Source organism: Cyprinodon tularosa, unplaced genomic scaffold (genome assembly GCF_016077235.1).
Source record: "Cyprinodon tularosa strain WSP-4 unplaced genomic scaffold, ASM1607723v1 ctg166, whole genome shotgun sequence".
NCBI classification, from domain to species: domain Eukaryota; kingdom Metazoa; phylum Chordata; class Actinopteri; order Cyprinodontiformes; family Cyprinodontidae; genus Cyprinodon; species Cyprinodon tularosa.
The window spans coordinates 2,391,690-2,417,888 of record NW_024038493.1 but is presented as its reverse complement, the minus strand read 5'-3'; the positions used below and the strand labels follow the sequence as shown (position 1 = coordinate 2,417,888).

The window sequence follows — 26,199 nt, the reverse complement described above, 5'->3', positions numbered from 1 at the left end:
TGCACAGTGCCTCTGCCAAATGAGCTTCACTGGCGGCGCTGTGGACAGGATGCGAACGCTTCATTGGACAAATAAGCGCTGCATTCGAGCCTCCAGCTAGAATACATTTCCGGAATTACAGAGCGCCGAGGAGGTAAACAGTGTCTTCAAACACAAATTTGCTCTGCAAAAAAGAAGAAGAAAAAAAAACCCCCCGGGTGTATGCTTTAATGTTCACATTACCCGGTCAAAATGCTGGCTTTGTCATGCTTTGTAATTGAAACACACTGAAGTGAAACGGCTTTGTCATGGAGCAGCCTCTTAGCCAGGAGCTAAGAGCGAAGACTCAATTTATTTATAATTTTCAAATAAAACCACTATTTAGGAAAACCTTTATGTACCTTTTTTTTTTTGCTCAAATCCTTATTGAAGTCATAGTAGATGAAATTAGTCCAAATTTGTAATTTTAAAGAAGAAATTCAAAAATTGACTGATTTAGCCATGCTAACTATGTTATGGTTCTCCCCATGTATGACTCTGAGCCTCTGTTTGAATTCATGGGCTGCATCCTCCAAGGACGCGGTCTATCTAGACTGGATCCTTCGAAGTCCGTGAAAATAAGAAGACCGGAAGAGTTTTGGCTGTGAATTCAAACAGGTCTACCCTTCGGCGGGTTTTACCACCGTAGGCTATGTTGCTTAGCAACGATGACAGTTGACACACAAAGCAGGAAAAGAATGAATACTCACAAGAATCCAGAGTGGAATAAAGGTGCCAACCACCGGGAGCAGGAACAAATAAAATCAAATGTAATGATATAAACCTTAGTCAGTTAAATAACATGCTGCTGTCATTCTGCACATCTCCGATGTTGCTGCTATTTTCAAATATCCATTACTGTTAAAATATCCATAGCTGTATAATGGTTATTTATTCTCCAGGTGCACCATTTTATATTGTTAAAACACTTTACAGTATTTTTTTGTTTATATTTTAACTCTTCCCTATTATGTTATTCTTATACATTTTTCTAAGGTTCTCATTTGTGTGACCATTTTCAATAATCTGTCTGCTGTTGTAAATTTGCTTAATTGGGACAATAAAGAGATTTTCTATTCTATAAAAGGAGTAGAAAGATATAAGTAAATCTAAACAATGTAAGTGTAAAAAATATATCTGCAAAATCTCTAATATTCAACAACAAAAAATACTTAGTTAAGTAAATTGTGCAAAACAGCAATAAAATTTTTTTAAATCATTTCAGATTTATAGTCCCCATTCTGCAGATGTATTAGAATATGTCCCATTTACACATTAACAGATAAAACCTTTAGATAAATCAAACATTACCGCCACATACGTGACTCAATAACCATTAAAACAACTATTTTCATTCGTTGCCGGAAAATTTTGATTTCTCTTCTATTATATATTAATTTATCCTATTTACTCACTATAAAAGTTTTCACTCAGTCTGTTTCACCTTGTAGGCCACACCATTCCCTGCAGGATGGTGTTTGTAGACCAGATATAGCTTCTTCCCATAACAAAACAGATTCTTTCTCAAGGTTTATTTTTAAAATGTTACTGTTTAACCAAAGTGTCTGTAATTTGTTTTGATTCTGACTTCTTTTCCATTGTTTTTAGTAAGGGGAAACAAACGCTGCTCATGCAGAACAGGGCAGAATGCTGTGCCAAAGGGGCTGTATGATGAACTGTTCTCTCTTTGCAAAGATATGAATAGATATGCCGACTAAGAAATCCATCCATCTCTGTTTATTTAACTAGGGTGAATAGTTGAATACTTTTTTTCCCACGACAATTCACAGACTTGTATTATATTAAACTGCACTTCCAATATTCACCACTGGTCGGCGCCAAGTAAGCTTGCTTGGTCTCGCAATGAATCCTTGGAAAACCAAGGATAGCGAGGATACATTGGACCCATCCTTCAAATCAGGCAAATAGAAGGACGCATTTTAAGGCCGCATAACGAGGAGTCTTGGAATCCAACCAGACCTCTGCGCCGCACAATGACGTAATGGGCCTTCGAATCTAGCCTTTTAATGACGCAGCCTATATGAATTCGAACTGAGCCTTAGTTTTCTGTTATCAGTTGTTCTGTTTTGTTCTTTGGTTTATTTTCCATTATATTCAAGCAGTCTTTAGTTACTCTTTGTTGCCCCCTTGTGCTTGTTTCCTTTCCCCTTGGATTCACACCTGCTCCTTATTAGTCTCATTAATCCATCCTTTGTTCTGTTCCCCTTATATACTCCACCTCTGCAGTCACTCAGTGCTGGTTCCTTGTTGTTGGTTGTTGCTTCCTCATCCCTGGCTCCCCATGTGAGTCTCTAGCGATGATGAGATCAGGCATTGAACCGATTGGCCAAATTGCTTAAATGATCCCAAAGTTCATGCGGCTCCATATAAACATCTCACCACCTACTGGTTTAGTGCATAACTACAGTTTGTAATAAAATATGTGATTTTTATGCAATTGTTTTTCTTTTTTTCTCCCCTTTTAAGTTTCTTTGAAATTGTTAATGTCTGGTGTGCATAATAAAATCGTTTGTAAGTTTGTTTTTTTGTAGGTGTAAAATTTCTTAGGAAAATCATTTAAGGTGCACAGTTTGTCTGCCGTTTTAGTGAAATTAACTCAAGCAGACAGTGAAAGATTTTGTGCAAATTGGGCAATGATGAGAAAATTGAAAGGTGTTAGTCCTTTTTTCTTCATACATTATACACTGGAAAAAATGTAATCTAGATAAGTCATTTTTTCTTAAAATAAATAAAGAATTTTTTGGGGATTTAGGAGGTAAAAGAGACATTTTGCCAATGGAACAGGACAATTTCCACTTAAAATAAGTAAAAACAATTGCATTGTCTTATTTCAAGTGCAAATTATCTAATTATCTTATTTTAAGAGTAAAAATAATCATTCCACTGGCAAACCATCACATTTACCTCCTCAAATTAAGGGTAAATACACTTAATTTAAGTTTTTCCAGTGTAGTTTTCCCCCATTTTTTTGCTTTTAATCGGGTTGGAAGTTGTGTTCAACCAATCTTTTAGCTAAACCGAGCTAATTTGGTAGCGTTTTTACCCAATCTATATTTTTACCAATGCAAATTAGTCTCATTAGCCAAAATAATTAAGTAAAATCACAACTTTCAAAAGTCAAAGGTGGGTATTGAACCATCAACCTCAGTAGTGGGAGTCTGTGTCCTATAGATGACACCATTAATGTTGTTTGCTGATCAACTGAAAAAATATGTTAAATACGTTAAAATAACGTTCCAACTATGGCTGTGGCTTACTCAGATTTTGATCATTACCACTTCCCGAAGTGGTCACGTGGTATCACAGTAGCGAGGCTTCGGATGTCTTCAATTTCGGCCCCTCCTCTAAATGAATCACTTCTCGACACGCGCTTCGGGGAAACGCCCCCTCCACTACTCGACACATGCCTTGAAGCCTCGGCTCATCTCATAACATCACTATGAGTTTCCCTTGATGTTTTCTAATCATCCATTTCTTTGTATCTTTGGATTTTGCCTCAGTTATTCATTAAATCTACAAGACTCATCTCAGCATCCTGATCTCTGGAATTGTGTCCTCAAAACCTCCACCGCACTGTGACAGACTAACTCAAAAAAGAAACTCATTAGCTGCTGTATTTATTCAAAGAAGTAGATGCTAAAAATCCTAATGTTAACTACAGTGTTTAAAGTTTAAATAACCCAAGTTAAACTACATTTTTATTTGCTAATACACAAGCTAGCTTTGGCCCCGTGGCACAGCTAGTCACAACAGGACATTAGAAAAGTGCCAGTTAAAAACAATGACCTAAAAAGTTGTGGTACTGTTTCTGAATCACTGAGTAGCAACAATCCTCACTGCACGTCTTCTGATATCAAATGTGATACATGTAGTTCCTAAAATATTATTCTTAAATCTCCCATATTCAATAAAAAAGATTAGACAGAATTGCTTTTAAAGAAGGACTATGGAATATCAGTGTGCAAAATATGGAGATAATTTAGAGCCATCATAAGCAAAGGACACATTTTAAAAATGGAAATTAGAAAAGCACATCTTGTAAACTAAATAAAACCGATTTTATATGTTTGATTTCTTATTAATTTTCATTTTTCAGATCTAGATTTACAATTTCCTTTTTTTTTCAGAGTAGGTTTTACAGATCACGTTCTCTTAAATGTACAAACAACTTGCTCTTGACGCACAGAAAAAATAATGTTGTTGCCAGTGTAGATGCAGACCAATAGAAACATATAAGCAAAGTCATTCTCTAAATCCTTTGATTACATTTTTTTATTTTTATTTACAAAATGTCTTCTTTTATTGAAACAATAAAAGAACATAATTCTCCCCATATTGACGGGGAAAGTTTTAGGTGTCATCTTAAAGCTATAAAGCTATGAAGCAAAATTTATATATTTGCAAACTCCAATCTGGTAAAAACATTTTTGTCTAAACTGTATAAAAATCCCAGATGGTAAAACTGTATACAGACAACTATTAACCTTATTTGTAAAGTTGAGTTTTGTTCTTACAAAAGGAAATGTTAGTTTATTCAGCAGAGCTACTCTCTAAACACACAATTGATGTTACCCTGTTCCTAAAGCAGATAAGGATGAATTTTTATGTTTTTGTTGCTATATAAAGTCTAATGGCATGTATACACTCTATGATATTTTCAGTCTTCGTCCTCTGCTACAGTACGACGAAACCTCAGGGTTTTAAAGTTCACATCTCACACTGTATGTTCTTAAACTGTATGTTCTAACTGCTCATACTGTGCGTCCAAACACCACAGGTTGGACTCAGTGCTGAGAAATGGGGCTGGTCGGACATGTCAATGTGGAAGCCAAACATAGACAGTAGAAGAACTAGAATTAATTTGTTTGCACATGTGCAGTGCACAAGGTTCTGGTAAATCGGCTCGTACATGCTCATAAGAGGATTTGCCCACGAACACCTCACAAGGCCTGGCTGAATTTCCAACATATTTGATTTTCTCCCTACCTTACGATTAGAGGCTAATCAACCCCTGTTACCCTCTGTATACTACATGACACAGGACACACCATGAGGCTGAAACTCAGCCCAATGCAAAAAGTTCCCACACAACTAGAAAATCTGTCCAAACCTTAAATGGCAGAAAAACTGTAGAAAATATGAAAAATGCTAATAGTACATCCTCAACTATCATTTTGAGTAGTTAAATTAAACAGACGGGATACATGTAATTGTAAAGCCATTTCATGTCAATGTCCTTGTTTTTGATAGGCCATTATTAAGGTTATACATGGTGCATCTATTATCTTGATAGTCCATGTAGAAGCCTGTATATTTATAGAGGATAGCTATATCTGCTTCTCTCCGTCATTTTCACAATAGAAATGACATTTTGGGGTGATACCCAAAGAAAATAGCAGACATTAAGATTGGGAAAAAGAAAGTTTTAGAAATCTTTGACCTTTGGGGGCAATCCTCGTAATTTTCTTGAATGGCATTATCTGTCTTTGAGGTAAAATGTACTCGCCCTGTTTTTAGGAGGGTCATCTCTGCTTGAGTCTGGGGAATTAAATTGCCTTGAACTCTTCAACCATCTATCAGTGTATTAAAGGCCTTATATAAGGAATAAAAAAAAATAGTTGTTGCTCATGGAGTTACTTCTGGTTAAAACGCAAAGGTGTTCAAAGTTTTCAACAGAGAGTGATAATATAGTTTGAGTAAAGATGGAGAAATTGAGGCCCTGCCTGGAGAGATAAGGGTGTTGAACAACCTTCACCACTTCAGTGGTGATTGAGTAATTGATGACCAAATGGCCAGATTAACCAATGCACCTCTGGTTTGCCAGTCTCTTTCACTCATGGAGGTACAGATCATGACAGAAGAGAAATCTTGAATGCAATCAATGGAAAAAGAACTCCCCCTTTGAATTTCCTTCAGTGATAAGGTTAGGAACTTTAAGACATTCAGGGGAAGTTCAATATATAGCTCCTGCTCTTCAACACAAAGAGAAGTTGATCAGCTGTGGTAGTATCATATAAAATAATCTCAAGGACATGTACCTTTTCTAGGTACATTCATCTATAGTAGATACCCCTAGAAGGAGTATCTGTAGTTCGTAACTTGGAAATATCTTGTGATCTTTGAAAATGACCACAAGGGTATTGCAGAGGAGGATGGTTCCTGATATGTGTTCACGTCCAACACAAAGCCTATAAAAAAAAATCCAGCCAGTTTTGGGTGCTTTAGCTGACCTGAGATTTTGCCAGAAATCTCCTGACAGGTGAAAGTCCCCGCCATGTCAAGACATCTAGTGGTTGTCAGTTTCACCTCAACATGGCGGAGCTGGATTTAACAGAGCTAATCGTGGTGATGTATTTGCCTTAGAAAGCAGAACAAAGTTATCATCATCCCTGGTCCAGTAGACCTTACAGACGTGCTACCAGATGGGGGAGTCCAGGAGCTAAGGCTGGATCACAGCCACCTTCCATTGAGCTTAAGGCAAGGTGAGATGGAGTTCTGGATTTCAGACCCGAGCAGCAGGAAAATCACCACAAGAACCTTAGCTGGGACAAGACGGCCAGCTGTTTCCCACACTGAAGCTAAACAATTAGAGTGAGAGATTGGATGAAGACAGAGGTAGATCAAGAAGCCTGGGCAGAGAGAGCGTTGGAGTGGGAGAGGCAGACGCTGAACATTCACGATACGAAGGTTCACCAAAGTTCAGATTTTTCAACTCCTATAAATTTCCCTATGCATACTTCAGAGTTGCAGCGGCGTAATCGCTTCCGCTGTATTTACCAAAACTTTGTCTTTCGCCTCGCAGCCCTTCTTTGTGAAAAAACTTTTTCAAATGGATCAAATGGAAATCGTTCTGAAAATTTGCATTTGATGTGAACGCACTATTGATCCAAGCTTACTGTGCTCGGTATTTGCATGCTGCTGCATGCTTGACTTTAGAGAAGCAGGAACAACTCTTCATTTACTTAATTGCTATATTAGGGTTAGGAGCTTTCATCTGCTTGCCATTTCCAACTGAAAAATGATGGACATGGATTTTATGGAGTGAGCTGTAGTACTGTATTTGACTTTGAAAGCGGTTGCACCCAGCCGCTGGTTGATTGACATGCCGTAAATTGACAGAACAGTTCAGATTTCTGAACTCGTTAACCCACTTGCTATATTCGTTTGAATCTCTTTTTCTGGTCACTTCAAAGATGTTTGGTGTGAAACCAATATTCCTGGGCTCGTTAACACCGCAAGCTAGTCTTGGATAAGTAAGGAGAATGAATGTTTGGTAAAATACGGTTACTTTTTCCATCTATTATGGTATATTATTCTGTTTCTACTGCTTAAGTTTGCAAATGCAGAATATTGCCCTGAAAGGAGCTGGTGGACATGATCCCAATCCGTTATTTCTAAACGCTGGGAATCCATGTAAGCAGTGCTAGACTTTTGCACATCCTCAGTCTCTGCAAAAAGCAGCTAAGAACAAGAAGGACCTTGAGAAAATAAGGAAAAGGCGAACCTGAGTGCATTAGTCTCGCTTCAGTGTACAGGGGTCAAAGTTTAGAGCTTGCAACGGTGTGGCGGGTCCAATGTTTGTGGCGATCTTTCCATGGAGAAAAGTAATTTGTTTTCAAGGGGGCTTTTCTTGCAAGGATGAGAGTTTTTTCATAAAGGGTTAAGAAGTGTTTTTTTTCTCAGTTCCTAGGTGAGGAAAAACAAAACAGAAAGCATAAGAGGACAGAAAATGAAAAAGAAATTTTAATCAGAAGGAAAAAAAAAAACAATAAAGAAAGGATTTAGCAGTGTGTTTTGCAAGTCAACACAGTGCAACAGCCATCACACATGTCCTTGATATGGAAATAATGCTTGAGTGCTCAGGTAGCATTCTGAGAACACAACTGAAGGCATCTTTTCCCAGTCTGACACAAGAGGCGAGCTCTCTCTTTCAAACAGCTGAGGCAGATAAGGGGGGGGGGCGGGGTTAGGAGGAGGGAGTCCCTGAGCTTTCCCTGTCCCCAAAAATCCCTCATCCAGACAAGCTTGATCTTCATTCACCGGAACGGAGTCAGCTCTATTATACCTTTGAATAGAGCGGCCGCATCCGCCGGCTGTGTGAAACGCATAGTTTTGTCAGGCTGAAAGAAGAGCCCTAGGAAAGCCTGACACAGGCTGCTCTGTTTTTGTTTTTGTCTCCCAGTCAGTGGGAGCACTTTCAGAGAGACATCTTTTTAATTCTTGCACACTATGAAACTTTACATTTTGAATGTATGCTCTTCAGAGTTAAATGTCATTGACCAACAGTGAACAGTGCTACGTTTTGATGGGACTTGTTGATAAGGACACAAGCTGCTCTTTTTGTTTCACCATTTTTCGGTCATACACTTTGTTTCAGATAATCCAACTCATTAGGAGACAAAGATGAACTGAATTTTCAAATCATCCATTGCAAATCCAAACCAACCTGACTGTCATGAAATATAGTAGGCTTCCTGAACTTACGGCAGTTCCTTTGGTTCCCGTCTTTCACCAATGGACAGACTGATTATTCCAGGTGTGTCTAGCCAATCTCATTATGGGGTCAGGATTAATCAGTCTGTTCAATAATGAAGGATATGAAACAAAGATGCTCCCTGAAATTAAGGAAGTAGAGAAGTAGGGCATATAGCTTACTATCACCAAAAACTAACCACTGTTTGTGCCACCAATGGCGGTATGAAGGGTTAAATAGGTCAAAGAAATAAATATATATGGTAGGCAAACATATTAGGAAATACATAAATATACCATGAAATAAAAAAAAAAAATGACATTGAATAATTACATTTAATGGCACAAATATTTATTTGATGATTGAACAATTAAATTAGAACTGTAAATATACAGTCATATGTTTATTACATTTTTTAAATATATTTATTACTGTTTTCAAGGCTGCACTTTAATAAAATGAAATTGTCTAAAGCTGTTTTAAACAAAATTTCTTTTCGTTTACACTCGAGTATACAAAATGAACAAAAATCTGTCTAAGTCTAAATGCACCAGTGAATTCTAAAATTTGACGTTAAATAATTAAATGTGCCATTAAATAAACATGCCTTTTAATTGATTAATTAATTAATAATTCAATTTAATAAAAAATATAAATTTACATATCTATTTTATTATTTAACTCTGTATTTATTTAATAAAATTTAAAAAGTCAACTGCACGCATCAAAATCAGTGGGTGGGACTAGAGCTATTTCCATAGAAACCCTGACATCTGATTGGCTGCGTCTGTCAGAACAAGTCAAAAAAAGTCTTTCTGTTTTTTATTTATTAACTTTTTTTTTTTTTAAGTCAATATGATCATTAAATAAAAAGCTAGAAAAAAACTTTAAAAAAAAATGTGTTATTATTTATGGGTGAGTAATTCCAGACTCTACAGTATATCCCTGGTTTGGCTTCTAAAGCTTTAAGAGAGGATGTGAGTTGATCAGTGGGCGGGGCTAAAGTCTCCTTAAAACTGCAGCAGCTTATGACACTAGACCACAGCAAGCTCTTTCATAAGTTTATTAGATACATTTAAAACCAAACCCCTTCCCTTTCTTTCACTCCACCAATCTCCCACCTTTTCTGATTAGCATCCCAACACAAAAACTGCAAACTACAAATTAAAATAAACTACATAGGAGGGATGAATTATTGTCTTAGAAAATAGAGGTCTTAGATAAAACTGCGTATGAAAGTTGAAACATTTGTAAAATCAGCACAAATGAATATAAAATAAATCATGTTTTTGGAATAATTCTCTTTCAGCAATGAGTAGAGGTGTCAAAAGTATTAATGTATATTACTCTAGCATAAATATAAATCCTACTCTTTAAAAACACTTTTGTAGAAGTTAGAGTATCAACGTAAGCTTTTTGCTCAACTCAAAGTGTAAAAGTACCATTTTTAAATCTAATTCAAGTATAAAAGTAAAAGTTAAGTACAAAAGGAACATTTTTGTAATTAACTTTAGTTGTATTACTACTGTAATGGCAACAGTGTCAAGTTTAACTTTTAACTTTCTTGAATTTATTTGCTGCAGTACCAAGTCCAACCACAGAAAATTTTATTGTCTGGATGAAACTAATTATTTTGATGCTTTTATTTTTTTTTTAATACCAACAGGCCATTTTGAAACCGACCTTAAATGAAACAACACTAAAGTGTCTTTTTTTAGAATGTAGTAGAAGTAGAAAGTAGAGATAATTGCAAAAAATGTAAGGAGTAGCAATAAAAGGTTGTCTAATAATTACTCCAGTAAAGTATAGATAGCCAGAATTTCTACTTAAGTAAGGTAATAAAATATTTGTACTTTTCTATTTGACACCTCTGATGATGACTGTAACAAATTATGCTTTTATGTCGCCGCAGGCAGAAATCCTAGCAGTTAATGTTCAGCCACAGCTCTCTTTCCTCCCTGTTCTTTTTAATGGTCTTAACAACGTGACCTATAAAAAGAGACGATCACCTTAAGGATTTATGCACTACTGTGCTTGCACAAACACACTGTAGAGTAAATTAAACTTGCGGTATGACCCTGAGGCCAATCTACCTGCAGCATTTAAGATTTGATTAGACCTAATTGCTTTTACACCCCAATTAAGTGTCCTCAGAGAAAATGACGAGGCTCAACAGCCCTTTCAGGAAGAGATGAATCAAGAAAGATGCAAAAGGAGCAAAAGGAATCCCCTCTCAGCCAGAACCTTGCCAGTGACAGTGCGTTAGCAAATCCGCTTCCCCTCTAGGTCAAGCTGTTGTCGGAACACCATCGAGTTGATTAAGATGGATGTGTACGGCCGGGGCGAGGCTGAAACTGCCCTGCGGTCGCCCTCCCCACGTCTCCATCCTGACAGCTGTCTATAACACTGCGGCTTCTACCTGTAAATTACACTAATGCAGACTGACAGGCAGCCTGCCCTCGAGTGGGCCGCGCTGATGACACTGATGACATAACTGCTGGAGCTCCAACACAAGACAAGAGAGAAGGAAGCCTTGTGAGCCCTGCACGCAAACTCCACACTCTCTGGCACGGCCCGTCTTCCACTCGCTCCTGTGAATATAAAGTCTACTTTACCGCCTAATGCTTCCAAGAAATGAACCCCTCTTCAAGGCTGGATCGATGGGCAATGGCAGACATGCAGAATTTTAAAAACCTCCTACACACACCACGGTTTGGATAAGCACCTGCTCAAGGTTGGATGTCTGGAAGGTATGCTTATTTCAACTTTTAAAAAGTCTCCATTCTCACCCCCCCAAATGGGCTCTATGCACAGCTCCACTACTTCCTGAATTTAAGGCAGCTCCTTTGTTTCCTGTCTTTCATTACTGGACGAACTGATTAATCCAGGTGTGTCTGGCCAGTTACTTAGGTCATACACACCTGGATTAATCAGTGCATCCAATCATGAAAGACAGGAAACAAAGGAGCTGCCTTAAATTCAGGAAGTAGTGGAGCTGTGCATAGAGCCTATTAAAGGAGGAAAAAAACGTCCAACTATTGCACGGTGGTGACTGGTGTCTCAATAATCCATAAAGTGTATTCACACCGAATGCAAATTACGTACCATTTACATGTTATTTCTATGGAGAGGGTGGCTCAGGAGTGCGGCTAAAAGAAAGTTGCAATTTGAGCGAGGGGAAAGGCTAGTTCTTGCAGGTCTATTTGCACAGTGACAATAGAGTACTGCCCCACCTAAAGGCCTGGTTATGGTCCCTGCAGCAGTGTTTTGCTAGCCTCGTGAGACCATCCTGATCTCGCGAGCTTTCAAGATTTCACTCGCTAATCAGTCTGGAGACTCTCCGTTGAAGAAAATTTGGAGCAGTTCACCAAACGAACGTCCACTCAGCGTTGGCTTTGAGGCAGGTTGAGGTGTGACGCAACGAGAAGCGCAACAGTTCAGTCTAAAGAACATGGCGGCTTCAGCCGATGAAACTAGCGTTAGTGTGGCTATCGAGCAAGTTTTATCGGAATTACAGAGTATTTCTTCACTGAAAGAAGAGCAAAACACTGCTCTGGAGGCTTTTCTCAGAGGAAAAAATGTTTTTGCTCTTCTCCCGACTGGTTTCGGCAAGAGTAGCCTGGCTGTTAGTACGTCATATGCTTAGTTGATCTGATTGGTTTATTTGGCCCGTCTATCACCAACATAGGCCAATCAGCTAACCAGTATTTTCGCCCCTTCCCAAAATTACTTCAACCGAAGGTTTCCAGATGGATATGCGGAGCAAATCCATCTGGCGGAGTCAGGTTAGTGTTTTGCAGTTTTTAATTTATGCCATGTATTTAAGCGTGGTCTGCGCTATACGCTGTGGGTCGAGATACAACCGAGGCGGAGAGGAAGTGGGAGCAATGTTTGTCCGACAACGGAGGGACATGACGGCGAAAAAGAGCGGGGATCCAGGTGGACAAAGGGTCCCAGCGTTCTCGCACACCTCGCTCTTCTAGCTGGTCCATCTTCACGCAATTTCAGTCATAAAAACAAAACAAGCCGGCCTCCTGTCTGCGGTATAGCGGAGTGTCTGTGGAGGGGGCCGGGACGTCTTTTTGTTCACTGCGACACCTACGCAGACGACGTAGTTTCGAAGTATAAATCAGCCTTAAGAAGTACGCAAAGCAAAATTTGCATGAGACTGCAAGCCTTTTGTATTTTCATGTCACAAAAAGCAATCAGGGACTAGACATGGTTGTGAAGTAGGGTGGTGCGGAGCAGCCTTTTCAATCACAACCAGTCCCTGATTGGTTGCCGCTTTGCAATTACACAGACTATGGGGCTAAATCAGTGACAGCTTCAACTAACATCAAATATGAAACTGAAAAACTAAACACCTTCAGTTCCAACACTGAAAATGCAAACACTGACATTTCAACATTACCCCCCAAAAAAGTGTTGAAGTAAAAATTAAGGAATTTATTAGTTGCAGTTTTTTTTCAATATGCGATGATTAGTGTGTTACTGCAGGGTAATGGCAGTAACACCTTAATTATACAAGCTGGCAGTGTTTTTGCGTTAGGGGCGGAGCTAAAGGGAAGGCTCCTTCAGGGGCCATCAATTTAACTCCATAGCAAACGTCAGCTTCTTTTCTAGTCTTGAAATTTAGGTTGTCACTTAGCTTAATTTGAAACTAAACTTACTGGATTACTTGTTTTATACAGCCAAAATAAAGTTAAAACCTTAACTTGTGGTTTAGCAGCAGCACTTGAATTGGAGTCTTCCACCATTTTAGCGCAGGTAGAAGACAAAAAGTACTGGAAAAACATAAGGACCCTGAAGGGGCCTTTAGTTTAGCCCCACCCACAAACACAAAAAAAGTGCGAGCTTGTAGCTTGAAGGTAGGAACTCTGCACTGACACTTAAATCATCTCTCTTGAAAAAAATCCTGCAGCTAAAAATGACAGAATCCTCACAAGGTTTTATTTGTTAAGAGGGAATTTTGAATTTTCCATGGTTGAATTGTCATTGATTGACATTTCAATGTTTAATTTTTCAATGCAAAATCTCCCATTCGATGTCAATCCAAGCTGCCACCGATTTAACTTCATGACAGAAACGTTAAGATTTTTCAACTTCAGCGGTCACTGTGTTGAACTCACCGCAGGCCGCTGCATAGCACCCCTAGTGTTTTTAGTTGGTTTTGTTTTAACTTCAGTTAGTTAATTTTTCTTAGATTTTATATAGCTTTTTTCTTTGTGTTTTTGGCTGTTAAGCCCTGTATAAACATTTCAGTCCAGTCAGAAGTTTTGCTAACTAATAGATTCAGTTCACCTTTTTATCCTTCATTACGTCATCCAGAGCCTTTTAAGACAGCGAATAGCGATGCTGAATACAGTACAGAAGGTTAATGTATCTCATACTGGACTTAGACTTAGACTTCCTTTATTGTCATTGCACAAAAAAAACAGAAGGTGAATCTTGACAATGAAATGTATGTTGATTACTTGGCTACCAGTGTAACAGAGCTAAGACCTTATTCCTGCACAATAAATATGTTTTCTATAACTAAGAGCGAGCTATATAAAGGGTAAGAGTATATATGTACACATATATATTGCACTGACTTATTGAAGAAGTAACATTAATAAATATATATTGCACTGAGTTATTGAATATTGCACTGAAGTGTTATTGAAAACGAAATATTAAATTGAAGACAAAACTAAACTAAGGTGCATGTATTGTCCATGTCCATGGGGGGTGGTTTTAGTGTGTGTGTGTGTGTATACATGACTGCATGGTATGGAAGAGGATTAGGGCCACTGAAAAAAAAAAAAAAAGTTAACTGATTTTTAAAATTTATTTCAGTTTAGTATGGGAAAAATGTCAGAATTCTGACTTTTTTCTCAGAATTATTCTGACTTTTTTCTCAGAATTCTGAATTTAATCTCAAAATTCTGACTTTTTTTTTCCAGAATTCTGACTTTTTTTCCCAGAATTCTGACTTTAATCTCAAAATTCTGACTTTAATCTTAGAATTCTGACTTTTTTTTCAGAATTCTGACTTTAATCTCAAAATTCTGACTTTAATCTTAGAATTTTGACTTTTTTTCAGAATTCTGACTTTAATCTCAGAATTCAGACTTTTTTTATTGTCAGAATTAAGTCAGAATTCTGAGATTAAAGTCAGAATTCCGACTTTTTTCCCACACTAAACTGAAATAATATGTAAAAATCAGTTAACTTATTTTTTTTTTTTAGTGGCCCTAATCCTCTTCCGTAGGATAGCCTTTTTAATATATGGCTGAAACTTAATCTATTGACTCTCATTATTGCAGATAAACGAAGATGCAAAATTCCAAAAAAGTAAAAAAAAACTATTTCTAAGTTTGAAGATGTTTCGCTTTCCATCCAGGAAACTTTTTCAATTTATATTGAAAATTCAATTCTTTTTTAATTGAAAAAGCTTGCTGGATGGAAAGCGAAACATCTTCAAACTTGGAAACAAAGTCCAACGCACTGTTTTTTTTAAACTTTTTTGGAATGAGTATGACCTGGATGACTGAGAATCTTCACCAGCATAGAAAACGCAAAATATTCATAAAAACTGTGGGCAAAAATAGCAACAATACCAACGTCAAAACATGTCAGTAACATTAAACTGTAAGGTTTTAGTGAACATTTGAAGTCTCACTGTTTCACTCACAAATTTTTTACTTTAGCTATCATTGCTGAAGTGAACATTTTATGTCTTTATGGACTCAACTCTTACCTCTGTCTCCAAGAAGCGTCTCAAGGCTCTCTTCTTCTTGATGCTCTTGCGCCGAACGTAAACGGCAACGCTGAGCGCCAAGATGATGATGATGAATAAGCCCCCAATGACACCAGCTGCTATTAGAGGCGTCCTGGATGAGAATTAGTGAAAAAGCAAAAAAAAAAAAAAACACATAAATAACAATAAGTGGTAAGGCAGTTAAACTGAACAAAGGTCAGCTTAACCCCTAATGATGATCTTAAACCTCTTCAACCATAAAGAAAGAATTTATTGTCTCCAAACTTAAATTAAAAGTTCTATTTCTATCAGGTTTTATTCTTCATGTTTTAAAATATCAGGGGTCTGCTGTTTGTTGTGAACTTTAAGAGCTGAGCTTGATTCGCAAGCAAAATATTTTTGCATTAGTTTTTTTGCAGACATACAAAGGTGTCTGCCAATCTCGTTGGAAACTTAGTTAGAAATTGCTTTGCGCTGGAGAGCAAAAAACGCATCATTAATGTTTGAAGGGAGATTTTAACTTTTTTTTTCTTTAAGATCTAAGATAAAGAGCAAGCAGAACAGAAACGAGAAGATTTAGGCAGCAGCCCCTATAGCAAGAATTGCAGCTTGTAAACATTGTTTGCAGCAGCAGAAAGTCCCCTTAGATCCGATTGTGACGACAGGGTTTGTTTTCCCCGTAGTAGGATTTGGGTTCAAAGAATCTTGGACCAAATACATGCCTCCTTTGATTCTCAGCCGGAATCAAAAAGACTCGCTGAAGAGTTTTGCTTTTTAACTTTAGTTGATCAGTTAATATCCATTTAATCTGATATTTCAGAGCTTTAAATACTCTGAGAACATAGAGAATAAAACACTTCGATGATTAAAGATACACTAGTAATACTTTCTAATCTTGAAAAAACGCTTTTTACTTTTGATTTGTGCATTTTGTTGTCATTGTCATTGATCTTAAAATGAACAGAAATTATCAGAAATGATTAGTTAATTGTTATAAAAGCAATTTAAGTCCTTCTTTTGATTGTTTTAGGTGTTATGTTTATCTTAGGTTGTATTGAATATGGTATGAACAAACTTATTTATAGAGTGAATTTGGACTGGTGTTGCACCAATGCCATTTTTTGGCTCCAACACCGATACCTGGCTGTGCAGTATCGGCTGATACCGATACCATACCGATACGATCTGTTTAAAATTAATGTGTGTGTATATATGAAGAACTGCAGACTACTTGGATGTAAAATAATTGCCATCTTGGCTTTGTCAAGGTGCTGCCTAACTTTGTGAAGCAAGAAAAAGACTAATACAAAGAGAATCCAATAGAACTTTTTATTGCCTATCTGGGATGGGTGACAATAGTTGAATAAACGTTTGGCTCTCAAAATGGTATCAGTGCCCTATTTGTTGGTACTCGCTGATACCGATACCACCATTTTAGTGCAGTATCGGGGCCCTGTCCGATACTGGTATCGGTATCGGTGCAACACTAATTTTGATTCATTATTGTTGCAATCAAAGAACATTTGTTAGCTAAATTTAAAATTCATGCAAACTAGAAATAAAATTTCAAGAAACTTCATAAAAAAACAAGTTTTAAAAGTAATTTTGCTGTTTTCTATATATAAAAAAATCATTTTTCTTTCTTGATTTTTTCAAATCTAATTTTATTGGTCTGCTGGACTTGGCAACAACATTTTCATTGGTCATAAGCAAGCGCTGGTTTTAGGCTTGAAGTGAAGAAAATGTGATATGTAAAAAGCTCATGGTTAATTGTTTCATTGACATAAACCCATGTTTAAATTGGGCACATGTAAATAGGAAACATCTGTTGTTAAACAATGACACCCTGTCTGTGGCACATACATGTATAGCTAAGGTAGCACACACAGGAAGTGAGTCTACTTACTTTAAAAGCTACTGAATCACAAAGATCTATGCTCTTGGACCTTTGAATAGGAGGCTTGGTGCTTACTTTGTGCCATTTTCTCTAGATAGTGTCGCAGTCTTGGTTTTCCATTTGTTGTCCTCTGCTGCCCTCTTGTGTCCTCTATCCCTTGCTCTGTTTTCTGCTCTGTCCTCACCTGTTTTCAATTCCCTCGTTAGCCCTCTCTTTGTCTCTGTCCCCTTTAAAAGCCCTCCCTCTTCAGTTCCTGTTTGCTGGATCCTCGTCTAACGTCTGTCTGTTTACCTTGTCTCTCCCTGGCTCCTAGAGTTTGGTTTTCCCCTGATGTCTCCTTGGTTCTGGTTCGTTGTTATTTCTGTTGGATTTTTTAATTCCTGCCTCAGTTCCTGTTAACCTCATTAAACCCACCTAAATTCACCTCCGCCTACTTGCCTCTGCATTTGGGTCCTCAATCCCACACCAAATCATGACAGATAGTTAAATTAAAGTGTTAAATTCTATTTCTAATCTCACATAATTCTTATATGTTTAATGTAAATCTGCTGCAGGAATTAAAAGATCAGGGCAAAGAGAGTGAAAAAGGGATGTAAAAACTACAACACCCCAACTTTAACCCTAACAAGAATGTATAAACTAAACTTAAAAGGAAATTCTATGTAAGGAAACCAACTTATTTAAACAAGCCCTGCAAATTCCAATTAGAGGAAATGTAAGAAATTCAGTGAGGGTATTGCTGCAGGCTTGTAACAAGTAATGAAGATAAAACCCACTATGGGATCTTAAACAAATATAAGAGGGTGTGAATGTGTTTGGAATCAGATATTTAGATATATGGTAGAAAACTATAGAATCCTTTTAAGTAATCTTTTTGCTTGTAGATCAGACTACATTTTTTGTGTTTAAGCATGTTAGCATAAATAATTTCTAATTCCTTGTCTTAAAATTCTTGCATTTCACAAGTAAGAATCATATTGATAATTCTGTGCTAAAACAGAAAGACACTGGTTACATTTAGAACTCATTTCTGGAAATTATTTAACTTAAATATTTAAATACCAGTTCAACTATATTATCTACAGTATACAGAATTACCAACATCAAATTATATGGAGATTTTTACTATTTTCTTTTACTAAGTGCTGAAAGAAACTAACATTTTAACCATTTAAGGTGAAAAGCTTTGCAAAAATATTTGGAACAAGTATTCATGAAAAAGAGAAGAATGGTCCTATTTTAACAGGCTAAGACAGGATGTCTGACATCACATATTTATGTTGCCTACCTCTGTGGACGATTCACAGCTTTCATACCCCCACCCCCTACTATTCTTTGTGTTTAAACCAACATTCTGAATCGGCTACAAATACAACTTAAACTTTTGTTATTTTTCTTTTCCTCAGGTGAAGAAAAATGTGAGCTATCAAGCTATCAAAACCACCTTTCCTTTTATAAAAAGCTTTTTTTTCTCCCCCTGAATATGAGGAAAAATGAGCTTTGAGGAAATGTAAAAAGGTTGCGTGTTAAAAGCGCTGTCTCATCCCTAATGACACCACTAATGCGTTTGCCATTTTATACAGCAAATGCACTTGTAGGTACTGTTAGGCTATTATTAAATCCTGCCCTTCCATTGGTCTTTGTCCCTACAAATCCTCTCCACTTCTTCCTCTTTGCTCCATATTCACCCTCCTTCAAATGCCAGAACTTTCCTGCCTCAATTTCTAAAGATCAAAAGTCGATCAGTTGTAAAAGCCCTTAGCAGCTAATGGAAGATACTGGTCCCTCTTTGCTACGGCGGCGCAAGGTGTCGCCGCATCTGCTACATCGATGGTGATAAACTTAAGGTAGCGGAAGCTTGAAATTTAGCAACAGGCTCCAAGTTCAGACATAATTATTACTGTATAAAAGGTAATTCTGAAGTTTAGCGGAGTTGGTATGAAAGGGGAATAGATGGGGAGAAACCAAGACAGGAAAGTCGTCAACAGGAATAGAGAAAGATAAACATTGGTGAAAAATTTTACGAGAGAAAAAAAAGAACTCGACCTGGCAGTGAAAAAAACCCCAAAAGGTTAGGACGGAAGTGGGTGAGAGAAAAGACTCCGGAAATAAGGAGGAAGTTGTTTAAAGCAGGAGAAGCAGCACTGGTTCATCAGATGCGAAATAAGAGACAAGGCTGTTTTAAGAACTCAGAGAAAAGAGTGGTCTCAAATTCACCCACATCTGTTATTTTGCTATTAGAATCATATTCAATTCAAATAAAATACTTTATTTATACCCGAGGGAAATCAAATGTTGATTGATTTTTAATCAGATGTCGTAGATGATCCCTTGTGTGTATCAAATTTAAAATCTTTCCATTGATATTTCACCAGTGTTCGCTACACTACTGTAACAGAGTAACTATTTCTAGTTACTTGCCTAAAAAAGTCAGTAATTCAGTCACTGCCCATCAAATATACTAGTTACTAGTCAGAGTAACTAAGCAGTTACTTTCTATTATCTAATATTTAGATTCAACGATACTTTAAAATGTGATATGACTTAATAGATTTCGATTTAATGCTATGATATCTAGTTCTGTATAAGGTTTTCAACATAAATTAGAATGTAAACTTTATAGGATTTCACATCAAATTACATATTAGGATACAGTTCAGTGTAATATGTTGCTAAATGAAACTATTCCAACAATTTTATTTCAATCAATTAGGCAGGATATGATTTTATTTAATCAGATTCCATAAAATAAAGAATATGATGCGATATCATACAATTCTATCAGCTAAAATGTGATTTAAATCAATATAATAAGAAACAAGTTAATTCAAAGGCCTAAAATATGAACAAAAACTGTTTCTTTTTTTAACTAAAAAAAAAGTTTTTATTTGTATCGTTTGCGATTAAAGATTTTTGATTTATATACAATGTATTATAGATTTTCTGTTCTATGTGTCTGGTTATAACAGTTAAGTTTTTTAACAACAAAAATATCACATGATGATGTAGAGATCTCAAAGCTCATGCATCAAATATGAAACATACGGTGTCAATGACAGTACTATACAATACAGCTTAATCTGATTAAATACAATGAAATAAGGAAGAATTTGTTTCAATTTAATCAAAGTATGCTTTAGACTTGATTTATAGGCAGCCATTAAAAAAGAAATACATGGTACATAGAAATGTAAGCTTTTAACATCAAGTGTATCATATTTGATACATGGATATTTGAGACCTCTACATCATCATTTGATATATTTGTCCTTGAAAATCCCGATTCATACTAGTAGATGCATGTAGAGAAGTGAAATGCCCAATGTATCATAAATTATACAAATAACTTATCTAATTTAACTTAATCGAAACCTATTTTCTTTATATTAGAATGTTTAATTTTTAGGAATCCAGTTTGTGTGGGTTGTTTGTATGTTTTTCTCTCTCCACCACCAGGTGGTGCCCTGTCCATGTTGGTCCTTTCTGCACACCTGTGGCTCGTTGTATCATTGCTGGAGGAGTATTTGAGCAGTGGGCTGTCACTACCTCGACACCAGAGTGTTTGCCAGTTTTGGGTACTCTAGCCAAGCTGAGATTAGCAGAGTGTAACCTAAGCTTTGTTTCTCTGAGTCTTATCTAGTTTTTTGTCTTTGCTCTTCGACAGGAAGCCTTCCTGAGTTACTGGATACCTGGACCTTCTCCCCCTGGAAGGATTAACTGAGTTCACGCTGAGCAGGGGAAAACCTCCACATGATCCGTTCAAGTCCTCATCTGAAATCCAAGTGACAGTCCGCTCCTTTACTCCTCTGGGTCCAACGTATGTCTGCCTGTCCACTCTCTAATGAGTTCCCTCTTCTCTGGATAAACCCCCACAAGCTGGATTCAAGGATTGACAAGAGCCCCCTCGAGAGTCCCTGAACTGATCACTGTGATCTCTCTTTCAGACTTTCCAGTTCCGGTTGACCAATCCACTGAGTTCCAGATCCAACTTCTGTTATTCACCAACATTTAATAAACCTGTTAAACTTTTTCCGTTGGTCTCTGAGTGGTTCTCTGAATGTGGGTCAGATCGCTTAAACCAATCATGACATCAATGACAACTAGATTTCAAAATATTGACAATTATTTCATGGTTTATTTGCAGAGTTTAAAGCAGTTATAAAGAACTTTCAGTTTTGTTCGGTTTTAGCTCCCCCCAGAGGACAAAAGCTGTAATTTTTTGCCTGTAGGAAGAGAACATTTGCCATGAGGTCCAGCGTGGTAAAGACCATAGTGGTTAAATTCGGATCTACTGGCGGCCTGCAGTTGGATTTAAGTAAATTTCTGTTTCCGGTGGCTGTGTTAAATATAAACAAAGATGAGATACTGAATGAAATTGTAGCAAAACAGTCATTCTGGGAAGTATCTATTGGCAGTAATAATTATATTAGATTTTAAAATTTTGTAACAATGCCATTTGAAGTCCAGGTTAATCTTTCTCAGGCAGACGCAGTTGCATAAGTCATTGGCATACTTGAATAATTTATTAATAATTATTAGTCCCCAATAATTTCACAATGGCTTAAAGAAAAACTTAGAACTCAGAACTTCGACATCGCAGAAATTCTCTGCAATCAGAAAACACGAAATGTTTTGAAAAGTTTTTCCTCTAATCTCTGACTTAACACAAGATTGATAAAAAAAAAGCTAAAAAGTAAAATCCCTGTCCCTTTTAACCCTTGTTTTAATGTTATTGTTTTATTATAATTTTTTTTTATTTTGGGTGGAGTAAAGCCTTGGGTATAAAAAATCTAGAAATCTGCTTTACTCAGTAGGCACCAAGTTTGGTGCAAGCATACAAAAGATTTCTAGGTCACATCACCCTTCTGTTAATGAGCATCTAGAGGAAAAGGGTTTAACAGGAACTTTAACAAGTTCTGGCAGAACCTGACGGTGGTCTCTCCAGCCGGCGAGATCACCGTCGGCGGATGTATCTGGAGATTGCTTACCTGTCCATCATCCCGACGCAATCTTGGAGTCTTGGCCCGATGCACCTGCAGGGAAGAGAACCCCAAAGAACCGCTATTAAATCAGGGACAGGTTATGAGCAGACCTCATGTTGCCTTTCTTTTACGTCAATCAGGGGTCTGCGGACCGCTGAGGGGAGGGCTATAGAAAAATGGCTGACCACTTGTCAAGGTGACAGGGAAGAGGTATTTGGGCTCGAGGGTACTGTTTTTGTTTTGTTCCATATTTGAAAGGGTTTGTGGTCTAAGAAAACTAGTCGGCATAAAGCTGTCACACTGTATAAGCTGAGCGACATCACCAGATATAGAAAAATGTATGACTGTAAATACCATCCACAGCTAAATCAAATTATATAGACTATCCAGGAATGAGGTGATATAATCCTCCTTTGTGTATTTCCTAAAAAACAGAAATGCTGCCGAAAGGTACAGAGTGTGATGTTGTTTTCGAGGTGCAGATACGCTGTCAGGTTGGTGTAGGTGGCTTCTAGATTAATATGTTCTGGTGTGACACAGTTTTCTGCTGGGCCTTTTTGTGCAGGACATTCCTCTGACAGTGGCTTTATTTAGCTCATTTTACACTGTTCTTTATTAAATAATAATGTAATCACACAGAGAAAACAAGGCTTTTCACAAGGCTTTTCTTCATTTTAAGTTAGTAATAAACATCTTTAAGCTCTATGCCAGTGCTTTTATATAACTGAGTGATTGCCTATGTTAGGGAAAGATAAAGTGGCTCTGTCAGTGTTTCTCTGCTTAACAGCTTTTTTTCCTTGTTTGTTCCCAACATTTCTGATTGATTGGGGTTGAGTCAATCTGTCCAATTCAAGTTAATTTCTTTGCAAAAATCCACACCTGATTGTACTGCCATTTATCTTGTCTTTTGTAATATAGTTTAGTTTACATGGTCGTTGATATTGGAAAAGCCGATGTGCACTTCCTTTTTTTATGCCCAGATACATGGCATTTAATGATTTACAGACTATTCAGTTTATTCTTAAGTCAATTTAGAGGATGGATGGATGGATGGATGGATGGATGGATGGATGGATGGATGGATGGATGGAAGATGGATGGATAATGTGTTTATGGATACATGATGGATAGATTGGTAGATGGATGGATGATGGATGGAAAATGGATGGAAGATGGGTAGACGGATGGATGGATGGATGGATGGATTGGTGGATTGATGGATGGATGGATGGATGGATGGATGGGTGGATTGATGGATGGATGGATGGATTGAAGATGGATGGATGGGTTTATGGATAGATGATGGATAGATTGGTAGATGGATGGATGGATGGATGGTTTGAGGATTGATGGATGATGGATAAACGAATTTATGTGTGAATAGAATTAGTAGTTAATGAAATACAATTCAAGTCTAAAGTGTAATAGCTTTAAACTTAACTGTCTATTTTACTCCTTAACTGTAACATTGATATTAAAATAGACTTTTTAAAAATTACTTATCAAACATTTAAGCCTGTGGCCCAACGAAAACAATGCATTAAACAAGCAGCCCCTTAAAAATACAAAGTTACTTCACTCTATATCAGAGGTCTTCAACAGGGGGTCCGTGACCCCTAGGGGGTCCGCGGAGGCACTGCATGGGGGTTGCGAAACTTTAAATCCACATTATTATGAATTCAACACACTGTAGTAAACAGATAAATGGAGGCAGAAGATGTCTTTCAGTCATCAATGCTCACATTCAGCGACACACAGGAGCTCTCTCAAGCTGGGCACCGTTTCATTCACAACACCTGTCCCATCAACCAGGAATCAGAAATACTTTAATAATCCCAGGGAGGGATTACTTTAGTTACATTACTCCATCTGTAATAAAGTGACTATAGGACCAGGTTGATATTACACAATTTCATACAATATATATAATTAGGGGGTCCCCGCTCCATCTTGTCATAAGTTTGGGGGTCCTTGGCCTGAAAAACGTTGAAGACCCCTGCTCTATATTATTTCTTTCCATCTAGAGGTAATTAATCATATTAACTTTTCCATATTTTCATTATGACATTTAATTATTTATTTGTTCTTAAATATACCTTTAACTATTTATAGGGACTTTAAATGATCAAACAGTGCATTTTACAATTTAATGGTATCTGAATAAGGTATTTGATTAATAAATGAAAAGATAAATGTACTTTTTTAATGGTAGATTTAGTTATTTTATAGGACATCTATATATTTCTATTTTGGTTCTCTGTTTGGATCGGGGATTACCTCACAATAATCACCCCCACTTCTTTAGAGGATGTTTTTCTCTGTCTGATCGCATTTGGGGTTAAAGAGAGGGAGGAACTTGGAGGCATCTGACTGCAGACAGGGTCACTTAAAAATATCTAATCATACTTTACAGAGTTTATCAATATTATCCGACCCTGCTTTAAAATATCACTTGTTCATATCCAGTTTCCTTTTTTTCAACCAGATATTAAGCTTTTACTATTCAAACCATCTAAAAAGTTGCTTTTTTTAAAGCCTTTATAACTGAAAGTTGTAAGGCAGCCCAGTCTTTATTAGTCAAACACATTTTCAGAAAGGATTTCACTTACAGTATTTTATAGGATGAACAGCTGGACGGTGCTAGATGAAACAGATTTCACTTTTACAAGAAATACATTTCATGCCAGAACAACGTGTTACAGCCCTGCTGTCAGTTCTCAGGTTACCCTCTCTGACTGTTGGATGCTTCTGCCACTGCCTGGCACTTGCTATACCTTCTCTTAGGCCATATGGTGCCCTTTCCAGAAGTTTAATCTCCTTGCAAACTTAATTATAAGAAAAACTGACTGATTAATAAAAGTTGTTATAGAAATGCTTTATGGAATCTAAAACCTGCTGTTAAGCCCAGTACTTCCATCAATTGTGAATCAGGAAACACCCCTTAAGATAAATGATAGAAGGAATATCCAAAAGTGACATTTATTAATAAAAAGAAAGTAGAAACAAAGTAGAACAAAGTTTAGTATTAATATCTATTAAAAATATTAAGCTGCCAAAAATACGTAAAGACCTTTAAAGATATGCCTATTTTCAATAAAAAAAAAAAAACTCCCAAAATTACTGTGTAGATGTTATTTCCTTGCTATCTGAACAACTGCTAAAGCAGAGGGGTATTTCAGTGAAAGGTGATGGAACAGCAGGTAAGCAGGAAGTGATTATGGCACACTCGTCACTGCTCATTAAATCTGGATGCGTGTGTTGAGGGTTTTGAGCAGCAGGGAAGTTGCAGGAGAAGATTTCCTGAATTACTGTGTTAGAGCACACAAAACACAACAAATTGGCCAGAAAATGAGGAGAGCTGGCTTACTTTGGAATTGAAACTAGTGACAACTGAGATCCTGTCAGAGTAGCCTTGTTGTCAGATTAACAAAGTACCAACGAGCTAATTAGCTAGAAATCGTTGTGTTGAAGTCAGCACTTTCTTTATTACTGTAACACCAAACCTCTCAAAATTGACTGTTCCAAGAAACTAATTGGGGTATAATTGTCACAATCTGTCTTTTGGGGGCATTTTTATCAAAATTAACTGTTTACAATCTAACTATAAAAAATTGCTAAACTGATAGTTTAAAAAAAAAAAAGGTAAGAAAAGCTACACATTTTGACGAAAACAGAAAAAGAGAAAATTGAAAAAATACCACGTTTGTTTAATCTTGAAGAATCAAATTTGACTCCATCCAAGTTTAATACATATATTGTATCTTTTTTAAAAGATGAGCAAAAATGCTTAGTATGTTTTATTTAATCGATCAAAATGGGACAGCAGTAGCTGACTTTCAAGTTTCTAAAAAAGGTTAGAACTTAGGTTAGAAGGCTAGAACGATTTAAGACCAGTTCAATATATTGACCTGAATATGTTTTTATTTTCATATCATCCTAAAAATAGTTTCTACATGCTTATTTAGCACACAACGTGTCTACCTTAATAGTAGCGGTAATTAAAACTTTTTTTGACAAAGTTTACAGTTTGAGTAGCTCAGGTTATCCAGAGCTATCTCTATATTGC

General features: G+C 36.9%; 1 protein-coding gene across 2 annotated transcripts in view; it reads right to left on the bottom strand.

Annotated features, from left to right (window-relative positions):
- LOC119780802 (receptor tyrosine-protein kinase erbB-4-like) overlaps window positions 1–26,199 on the bottom strand; it is a 465,078-nt gene that overhangs the window by 72,341 nt on the left and 366,538 nt on the right. For both annotated transcript variants that reach the window (XM_038280976.1, XM_038280977.1), the window contains exons 16-17: window positions 22,140–22,184; window positions 15,255–15,387 (exon numbers count right to left, since the gene is read on the bottom strand). In XM_038280976.1, coding sequence (XP_038136904.1) covers window positions 15,255–15,387; window positions 22,140–22,184 — 178 coding nt within the window. The remainder of the gene's footprint in view (window positions 1–15,254; window positions 15,388–22,139; window positions 22,185–26,199) is intronic.